Here is a 10,969-nt window from a genome sequence, read left to right as displayed (position 1 = left end):
TCTTGGATAATTATAGAATAAGAAATATAAAGTCTGGCAGATTGAATTTTGGTGAAAGAATGTTGTCAACTGACATGATAATCACGAAATTCTTATATCAACTTTGGACGATGAAGATTGTTTTAACAGACCGCCGAACCCGTGAACCGTGACAGATGGAAATTACCGCGGCCTCTTTAAGAAGTAAAAGTGTGATGAAATGGTTGAAATGTATATGATTATGTTAGTTACTAATGATTTAATTACTTATAGTTACATAAAGTGCTTCATTATTTGTTTTAGTGCATACGGTACACAGTTTTGTATATTTTTTTGTAGGGACCATATGTATGTACAATGTAAGCACAGGCAAATACACTGAACACGTACATTAAATTTTAGTGCTTTGAAATACATGTAAATGTTAACATCATAATTTATTTACTAATGCAAATGGTTAAATCCAATGATAGAATGTGTTTAATTCACTATGCATCAATAAAGTAGGCACATATTGGCTACTTATGCAAAGGTAGAAAATATGCGATTCAATTATCCGGACGCTTCATTTTTCCGGACGATTTTGCTGGGAACCAAAGTGTCCGGATTAACGAGGCTCCACTGTATATGTATTGTGAAATCTGAAGTGCCCTATCAACAAAAGCACATTACCTTGACATTTTATGATGCAGATGAATCCCGATAAAAGAAAACTAAGGTTCCTGTTCATTACTCGGGCTTTTCTCTTTGGACGTATATCTACAAGTAGCACTTTTAACTTGAAAGTCCACACAATATGTACTGCTGAAATTTTCTTCCCAATTATTACTGTAGAAATTTTCCTAAAAAATATAACAGTCATTTATAATACATGTAATATATATGAAAGACTCTATAAACTACGGTGGACGCGCCAAAGTGTGATTGTCACGCCAAAGTGTGATGGCGTGCGCTTAAGTCTGATAGTTTGTTAACGTTAAAGTGTGATGATCATCCCAAAGTGAAATTATTACTTTCCTTTAGACACATTACACCAAAGTGCGGTGGTCATGCCAAAGTGCGATGGTCTGGCACGCCAAAGTCCAATGGTGCAGTAAAGTAACGCTTGTGACATCATGTTATTATGACGTCATTCGTAATGTCTTTAAGAAATGAAACTTATAATTCTTTGTTTGATGCATGTATCAAACGAAACATTGGACGGAAAACTTCATCAATGCGCGTAGCGCATTGATGAAAAAGTTTTCCGTCCAATGTTTCGTTTGATACATGCATCAAACAAAGAATTATGAATTTTATTTCTTATCATTTAATTATGTTTTTAAAATAGAAAAACAAATAGTTTCTCCCATCAAAAAGCTTGAATTAACTTTTCTGAAATGGCGCGTAGGAATACATATAGGCAAGAATGAAAACAACAACAAAACGGCATACTGTGCAGATTTAAATGGATTATACGCCAAAGTAAAGGTGCAATGGTTAAAAGCTGAATTAAATATAAAGTAAGATAACAAGTGGTGACTGGATTTATGCTGCATTGTGTTGGAGGAGACGTTGAACACTTGTTGTGTCGTTGGAACGGTGGAATGCAATTCGGCTCCATTTCAATATCGAGGAAAAAGTTCAAAATGCACTCTTAACTGAACCCCATATAACGCAGTTCAATTTCATTGGTATTTACCAGATCAGAAGTCGCCACTTGCCCCGTCATGTTATCGATCTCGTAAAGCAGACGATTCATACCGGGAACTCGTGTAATCTGTCTACTTCTACCAGTAATGGTCTACGTCATCAAGTTGACTATTCTGCCACGTCATCGCCTATGTATGTTGTTTCTTTAAATTAATTTGTATTTGATTCATATCTTTAGTTGTGCTAATTTGTGATAGCAATGAAACACAAAAATCAAACATACGCATTTTGTTATATATAATGCTTGTGTGGAAAATCCTGTTCTATTAAATAGCGCTAAAATTAGAATGGGGAAGACGCATTCCAGAGAAAAGTATTCCCGCGTGCTTAGTGCAGATGAACTCCGAACGAAATTTGGACAGAGAAATCAAACGAATTTTTCAACCAATCAGCATCGTTTATAAGTCATCACTTTAAAAGTTATTAAATAATTTCCAAATCAAACTGAAGAAATGAATCGTCAGTTTCCCCCGACGAAGGTTTTTCGATGAATAAATTGAAGTGGGAAATGAATAACCCCTGTCTGGAACAGTTTTGTTCCGTCACGAGAGAAATAAATACTTGGCCTCCACGTGCTCTCTGAAGGAGGTACATTTATCATAAAGGTCCTAAATTTAAAGTACCTCGATCTTTCAAAGAGCGATAAAACTTCATCTCTATTATGAATTATGTTTTGTCTATTAACAATGATAGCTTTCATTCATATGTCGATTTGATATATCCCTGTGAGCTCGAAATAAAGGACATCAGAGTCGTCCACTTCTGCTTCATACTTAGATATTTTATTGAAAGTAGACATTAACGGCAAACTAACGACTCAACTGTATGACAAACGGGATGATTTCACCTTCTCCATCGTCAACTTCCCACACTTATGTAGCAATATTCCATTATCACCTGCATATGGTGTTTATATATCTCAACTGATTCGATATGCAAGAGCTTGTTCTGGGTATAGTCAGTTTTTAAATCGAGGTAAGCTACTGACAAACAAGTTGATGGTACAGGGATTTCAACAGTCTCGATTGAAGTCAGCATTTCGCAAATTCTATGGTCGTTATAACGATCTAGTTCGTCAATACAACCTCGCATTGGGTCAAATGCTGTCTGACGTGTTTCATACCGATTGTTAAGCCGTTCTTGGCACACTGATTTGACTGCAGATAACTCCGTTTACCTGATCAGGATATGGGGCTCACGGCGGGTGTGACCGGTCAACAGGGGATGCTTACTCCTCCTAGGCACCTGATCCCACCTCTGGTGTGTCCAGGGGTCCGTATTTGCCCAACTATCTATTTTGTATTGCTTGTAGGAGTTATGAGATTGATCACTGTTCGTTATCTTCACTTTGCATGTTGAAGTTTATGACAAACAATAGGCTAAATATAAAAAAGGAAAACTTGTTACTTTGTCAGAATGGATAAAAAGTACAAGAGCAATCCCGCATTAGACACATCAAAACAAAAATGCGTACCATCTATCCTTCTAGATCTGTGTTTAGTAAACCAGAAATGGTAAAATCATTAGATAGGTTACATGAAGAATGTGTTTTGGTTCCAGCTGACAAAGCTTGAATAATATTGTCTTTGTTTGTAAGGCTCATTATTACAAGTGTATTTTAAACGACCTTGGCATTAATTCCACATTTTGTAATCGTTCTTATACTCCAACTACCCTTTCAAAACAGGAAATTCTTCAAAACCATGCTTCAGGTTTAGACACATTTAATAATCCAGTCAATGGATCGATTGGATATGAGTTACCGTACCTATACTGGATTCCTAAACATCATAAAAACCCTTACAAACAAAGATACATTGCTGGATCTCGTAAGTGCTCTACCAAGCCCCTATCTTTGCATCTCACGAAAACATTAACAACTGTGAAGGAGAAACTTCAAACGTACTGTGCGACTGCATATGCCAGAAGTGGTGTTAATCAAATAAGGATGCTAAAAAATTCTAAAGAACGTTTAGCAAACTTGATATAGCAAAAACCTTTCCCAAATCAATAACATCAAAACCTATGACATTTCAACACTTTACACGACCATTCCTCACGATAAATTAAAGACTAGACTTTTTGACATCATCGACAGTTGCTTCTTCAACATAAATGGAAAACGGAAATATTTATATATAATGATCAGTCAACCAAAAATTTACTTTGTGAAACACCACTTTGATTCCACGTACAAGTACTCTAAAGTTGAAATAAAAATTATGCTAGAGTTCTTCCCGTGGGGATCCGGGTTAGAATAGGTCCTCAGTACCCCTTGCTTGTCGTAAGAGGCGACTAAATGGGGCGGTCCTTCGGATGAGACCGCAAAACCCGAGGTCCCCTTTCACAGCAGGTGTGGCACGATAAAGATCCCTCCCTGCTCAATGGCCAAAAGCGCCGAGCATAGGCCGAAATTTTGCAGCCCTTCACCGGCAGTGGTGACGTCTCCATATGAGTGAAATATTCTCCAGAGGGACGTTAAACAATATTAAATCAATCAATCCTCGTTGACAATATCTTCGTGGTCTTTGATGATCAGGTCTTCCGACAGTCTGTTGGAATTCCCATGGGCACGAATTGTGTTCCTTTGTTAGCTGACCTGTTTCTATATTCATATGAAGCAGAATTTATTCAAAAAGTTCTACGTGAGAAGAAAATATATTTTGCTGTGGCCTTCAATTCGACATTTAGATATATTGACGACGTTTTGTCTATTAACAATAATAACTTTCACTCATATGTCGATTTGATATATCCCTGTGAGCTCCAAATAAAAGACACCACAGAGTCGTCCACTTCTGCTTTATACCTAGATATTTTATTGAAACTCAACTGTATGACAAAAAGGATGATTTAAGCTTCTCCATCGTCAACTTCGCAAATTTTATGGTCGTTATAACGGTCTAGTTTGCAAATACAACCTATCATTGGGTCAAATGCTGTTTGATGTGTTTCATACCGATTGTTAGACCGTTCTTGGTACACTGATTTTAACTACGGATAACTCCGTTTACCTATTCAAGGTATAGGGTTCACAGCGGTTGTGACCGGTCGACAGGGGACGCTTACTCCTCCTAGGCACCTGATCCCACCTCTGGGTAACAAAGTGGAGACGAAGGCGAGAGCAAAATAAACAACTAACCGCTCAACCGAGATAAGGTCGGCCATCGAAAATAGTGGGGGGTAGTAAAGAAAAAAGTGGAGAACATAAAATACAAAAGAGGAAAATCAACAAAAAATACAGTAAGGAACTTAAGAACTAAGGCTTTAATGTAAGTCACGTAACTGTTTATAATTATTTGTGAAAAGTTAAAAAATGGAAGGCATTTAAAAGATCGAGAAATCAACTACTGACAAAAAAAAAAAAAAAAAAAAAAAAAAAACCAGATGCAAAAGAGATTGAAATTTGCTCGTGATCACAAGCATTTGACGGCTGAAGACTGGGAAAACTACATCTTTAGTGACGGATCTACAAAATATTTGTTTCATGTTCCGAACCCACAGGACGATGTTGTATGGCGGTCCCAGTCAGATGAGGTTCCAGACGTAAGCTGTGTCAAGTCATGCGCTAAAGTCATAATATGGGGTGCGATAGGAGTTTAGGGTTTGTCCAAACTTCACATTGTCCCAGCCGGCAACACTATTAATGCTGACTATTATGTGAATAAAATTATTCAAAAAGAACTAAAACCTGCTCTGAATCGAGAGAAAAATAGTGGTAGGATTGACGAACGAAAGTTGGTTCAATATCCAGGACACGCTACGTTTGTTCAAGATGGAGCGACACCTCACACTGCCTTCCTAACACAAAATTAGTGTGAAAATAATTTACCAAACTTTATATCGAAAGAAGAATGGCCAGACAATTTACCAGACCTAAATTGTATAGAAAATCTTTCGAGTATTCTGAACAGCGAGGCCTACAAGGATCCGCGCCCAACAACAAGCCAATTACGCAGCCGACTTCAACGTACATGGAAGGATATACCTCAGAAACATTTCATTTCTTTAATTCATTCAATGCCAAACAGAATTAAAAATGTATTGAAAAACAAAGGTGGACTGTCTGGTTATTAAAAAAAAAACCAAAAAAACTTGTATATGAGTTGTTTATAAATAAGTTTAGGCATGATGTGAATCATGGAACAAACTTTCTTAACACCTTTTATATCATCATATCTTTTATGATATTGAAACATTTCGTACTGATTTGAGAAACTATTTCATGGTGTAGTGAGCCACCTTAAGATCACCTTAGCTAAGCTTTTCCTAATTTCTGTGGAAACGAGGGGGTTATTTATATTGGTCTTTCCTATCTCCCTCGTTTCTGTCCAAGCCTTTATAAAATATGTGGGAAATCAGTCGCGCTTCGGTTTGAATTTATTTCGCCTTACATTTTATGTGAATCGTTCAAAAACTTGCATAAATCAATTCATGAATGATTTTTTTGTAAGGGAATACAATGAAAACCATTCAATTCCACACTAGAGCAACGATAATCGTTGTCATTTCAAACACTACATCCTTTCGCTATCAAATTCGCTTCCATGATAAACAATGATTTCAGTGCATGCATCATCTCATTTTGTAAAACACCTTGAGGCCCAAGAGGGGTGAAATGCCTTACTTTCGTAAATCGCACAAAAATCTAACTTGGACAGAAACGAGGTGGATAGGAAAGACCGAATATAAATAATCCCCTCGTTTCCACAGAAATAAGCTTTTCCCAACCCATGCCACAGTCTATCCGTACTATCAGTACTTTGATTAAATGTAAATGACTTGACCTGTCAACACTTAATTCCCCTATAGCGAGATCTTCTCGCCAAAACACTATTATCCCTCTATAGCAAGAGAGTAAACAGTACCATAAACAGGTGTTTCGGTTGAAATAGTTAATGGCAAATCCCGTGCAATACTGAATGAATAAGTGCAACACACACTCAATATGACGCGAATTGTCTCTATAAAATTGACAACACTGCCAAGGAATTTCATATCAGTGTTGCTGAGGAGGAGGCCGAAATCCAATGCACATTGTAAGTGTTTTTGGTTAGATTAAAATACATTTGCAGAAGTGTCGGTCATTTTAGCACTTTTTCTTTATTTGACCAGTGTTGACATGAAATATGAAGCGAATTGATGTATTCCACGAGTGATTTCCTCGGTTGTACGGATTATATTTACTCTCGCTAGAGAGGAATAATCGCGTTTTCGAGAGAATACCTCCCTGTAAGGGAAGTGTTCCCAACCTGTCAAAATGTATTTTGGCTTTCAACAGTTCAATGTAAACAAACACTAACTAAGTTATACCAAGTGTAATATTCAGCACTCTATGAGTATCTACACTGGAATTATTCAAAAATGACAGTTATGCAACAGCATACTAAATATATTAAATTCAATTAAATCAAATTATACTAAACAGCTGCTAAATAAAAGTTTGGCACAGTTCTTGTCAATTCACTTAAGGAAATTCGGAATGAAATGTCCTGCTTCCGAATTATGCAGTTTATGAAGTAAAATATTGACATAACACAATCAATATCGATATGTCAAAAAGTGAATAACAAATGAGACTGTAAACATGTACCTCACATCTTCGGAATCTCCATGTGTTTACAAATCTCAATGAAAACTTCCGGTTATACTTCCGGTGGGCAAGTGGTAAATGTAGTACGGTCAAAACCCGAAAGCAGAGAGACCCGGATAACGATTTTTGCATGATTTCTCTCTTAATAGTAGATAGAATGACATCAAACTTTTTGTGATAACTGTTTGTGACCTATAAAACAAGAATCGTATAACTTTTTCTGGGAATTCCATAAAGAAGGTACTGAACCGGAGTTTTCAGATACCAAAAAGCGGTAAATCTAGTACTTTTAAAAATGCCGAAACCTGAACACGGTCGCCGATCATGCGATCTACCGAAAGTCCGTGTTTTAGCATTTTAAACAATATTGAATCAGACTGAGCTCTAGATCTCTAAGGTAACTTAAATAAATCGCACTTGCATATATGGTGCATATAGCCCCCCCCCCCCCCCCTAAAATTTTCAAATTTAAGGTAAATCGAGGTATCTTGTTAAAAAAAAAAAAATGCACTAAACGATATAAGAAGCAATAATTTCTACCACTCCCGGAGAAATAAATGACAAAATCTTATAATTTCTTGAATTACTTTATTGAAAGAACTTAATTGTTTTCGAAAACCCCTTACATTTTGCTTAATTTTATTAATTTCACCTTATAAAAAATGATAGAAAATAGTACAAATGACTTAATAGGAGACATGTTTCAAGCCCTATAAAATATGTACAATCCAAGAGCTTCCGGGAGCTTCACCCCCTGGGTCCTCACCAGGGAAGCCCTGGACCCCCTGGCTCATAAAGTGGCGTCCCCGTAACTGCAATTCTTGTATCCGCCCCTGTGTAGTGCATGCACTCTTTTGCAATATTTCAATCCACTTTGATATACACTATAAATAGTGTGCTTCTTTTTAAACGTCGGTTGTTGAATCACATTAGTTATATAATTAATTGAATAATTTTATAATTCAATTATTATTTTGATGATAATGTGTAATTTATCGAAGAGAAACGTCAAATTTTAACATTATCATTTCATCATGATGATGTCTTAAGACTGTATTATCATAATTCCTTTGTCGTTTTTAATTAAAATGACAAAATATTGTAATAGCACACTTTTTGGGGCTATATTATTTACTTTAGGGAGTATAGTTTCTTTACTTTCGGAGTTTAGATTTTTATTCAAAATTACATGGCTCTTGGGTCTTTGCGTGACCAAAGCTGGGCAACGGAATCAATGATTAATTCTAATCATTACTAATTACCGACAGACATCCTCAACTATCGTTTTACATGTACGGGTACGCTGTTTAGGTACGAATTTACCAAACTAAGGAGACCTACTTGTTCCGATCAAAACAATATCACGATCACAAAATACAGTAGTTTTTATTATTCTGTGTTGTGGAAATAATCCCAGAAACATGAAATGTAGTTTTAATTAATATTTTTGCATTGATTGGATTACTTAAAACCCAGTATTTACAAAGGGGCTGTGGAAATCGGTCAGTGTCTTCGACCGTGTTTGGGTTCCGACATTTATAAAACGTACTAGATTTCCCGCTTTTTGACAGGCGAAAACTCTGGTTTGGTACGTTTGTAGAAGAATTCTCAGAAGAATGTTCATATTTTTTTTATACCTAGATTACAAACAGTAACCTCTGCAAATTTTGTGTTAAGTAGTAAGAGAGAAATCTCGAGGAAAAAAATCGCTATCCGGGACTTTTGGGTTTCGGCCGTACTACAATTACCGCTCCTCAAGGGGTATGAGGCTCTGATAGGTTACGTCATTGAACGATTGGCTCCCATTTCTGTTACGAGTTGCACACCTGTTCTAATGACCACACAGGGCGTCCATTCTATTGAAGAAATTTCTGACATGTAGCATTAGCAGCTCTGAAACATAAATAATATATTTTTATAAGCATACTATAAACACGTAGGCCTACACTACATAAAACATTCAAACACTAGGAAAATAATTTTAATGAAATGAACATAAAATTACTCATAAATTATTTTGTGTGAAGTTTAAGAAAATTAATAAAATAACATTTGTATCTCAAAATCGATTGAATGTGTGCTGTAGAAAGGAGTAAGTATGTGAAAGCTGCGAGTTGACTTTCAGAACCACCAGCAGTAGGAGCTAGGAGTGCTGATATTGCTTTAAGGTTGAAACCCAGAATTCTTCCCTTGTTTGCTACTCTTAATAGTTCCGTTTTCTGCACTTCTCATATTTTTCTCACCATCTGAATTGTCTGCGACATCTCTTGTACCATGCTCCATCCGGCTACGGAACCAGCTTCAGTTTGGGCATACTATAAAATCCGGCCTAGTCCGATTGGCCTGGCCTGATTCAGAATGAAACTAAATTCAATCAAATCAGGGGAATATTGTTCTTTGATTCATTTTCTCGCAGCGGCAAATGCCCTGAATCATCCAATGTATAACATTTATCCAACAATACAAAATGTTGCTGTAAACAGACATTTTCTTCATCAAGAAATAAAGCCATTTTCAGATGAAAAGGTACGTCAGGGTTCCCCTATCTACACCATGTGGTCACACCGAAAATAGCAACCCAAACAATTGGTCACCAAATCATTTTGTGGTTTGTTTCCCAGTTTTACCTACTGAATCCAGTGAAATGAAGGAGCCTGCCCATAAAAAGTCAAAACTTTGTATTGATTCAGATGATACCCCAGAAATCACCATGGACTCACAAAATGAAAAGACGGATATTAAATCTGATGACAATTAATTTATTAAGACAACAGAACATGATAAAGATAAAACATCTTTTGACGATTCGGATTTTTCTGATCTTGGTAAAATTGTAACAAGTGCAATAAAGTTGAACACAATGTCCTCAGCTGAAAAGATAAGTTATATTCAGAATCAACCCTTGCCAGATGATGTCGCCAAGTTAAAAACAGGTCGTGTTCAAACAACGAATACGAGTGAACTCAAAAAGACTTTATCATTTCAATCTTCTTGGATGAATCAGTTTTCATGGTTGACCTTCAGCAAACTGTTAAATGGCGGTCTGTGTAAGTTTTGTGTCATGTTCCCTCAGTCAGATGTCCAACACCAAAATACATTTGTTACGCAACCTTTTACTGCGTATAAGAAAACCCTTGTAAAAACATCTGCCCTTTGAAGCATCAAAATTCAGAACACCACAAGAGTGCCATATCTGTTTAACACACAACCAAGATGACATCCGAAGTGCCATCTTCGTCTCTTCCGTATAAACTCAATCAGCAAAATCAGGCACAGTATCAGCACAACAAGTTGCTTGAGAAAATAGAGAAAACAGTTCTGGTCTCATCTACAAAAAGCAAAAAAGAATGCCTTATATACCAGCAAAACCATTCAGAATGAGGTTATCCAACTCATTGAAAATCACATCACAGGTAAAAATTTGAAGGGTTTACAAGGGAGGGGGTTTTATTCCATCATAGCCGATGAGGTAACTGACAAGTACGCTAACAAAGAAGTTTTAGTCTTGTGTCTCAGATTTCTAGATACTAGAGAACACCCTGCCATCATTAAGGAGGAATTTCTTGACTTTGCAAATATAGGCAGAACTACTGGGGAAGCAATTGCTGATAAACTTATTGAAATCCTCCTCTTGCTTGCAATTCTGATTGAGAACATGCGAGGGCAAGCATATGATGGTGCAGCAGCAATGGCATCGGGAAAACG

At 36.6% G+C, this 10,969-nt stretch overlaps 1 protein-coding gene across 2 annotated transcripts in view; it reads right to left on the bottom strand.

The window, feature by feature from the left end:
* The window catches only part of LOC125674199 (neuroglian-like), a 68,265-nt gene extending 60,200 nt beyond the window's left edge, over nucleotides 1-8,065 (bottom strand). The window contains exons 1-2 of one of the 2 annotated variants that reach the window (XM_056158577.1): nucleotides 7,265-8,065; nucleotides 652-821 (exon numbers count right to left, since the gene is read on the bottom strand). In XM_056158577.1, the coding sequence (XP_056014552.1) occupies nucleotides 652-709 (58 nt within the window). In that variant the 5' untranslated portion in view covers nucleotides 710-821; nucleotides 7,265-8,065. The remainder of the gene's footprint in view (nucleotides 1-651; nucleotides 822-7,264) is intronic. The other variant, XM_056158578.1, reaches the window with a different exon arrangement.
* Nucleotides 8,066-10,969: the final 2,904 nt, after the last annotated feature.

This window comes from Ostrea edulis, chromosome 3, assembly GCF_947568905.1.
Source record: "Ostrea edulis chromosome 3, xbOstEdul1.1, whole genome shotgun sequence".
Classification (NCBI taxonomy): Eukaryota; Metazoa; Mollusca; class Bivalvia; order Ostreida; family Ostreidae; genus Ostrea; species Ostrea edulis.
The sequence above is the reverse complement of the archived record's forward strand: the minus strand, read 5'-3'. Positions and strand labels throughout refer to the sequence as shown.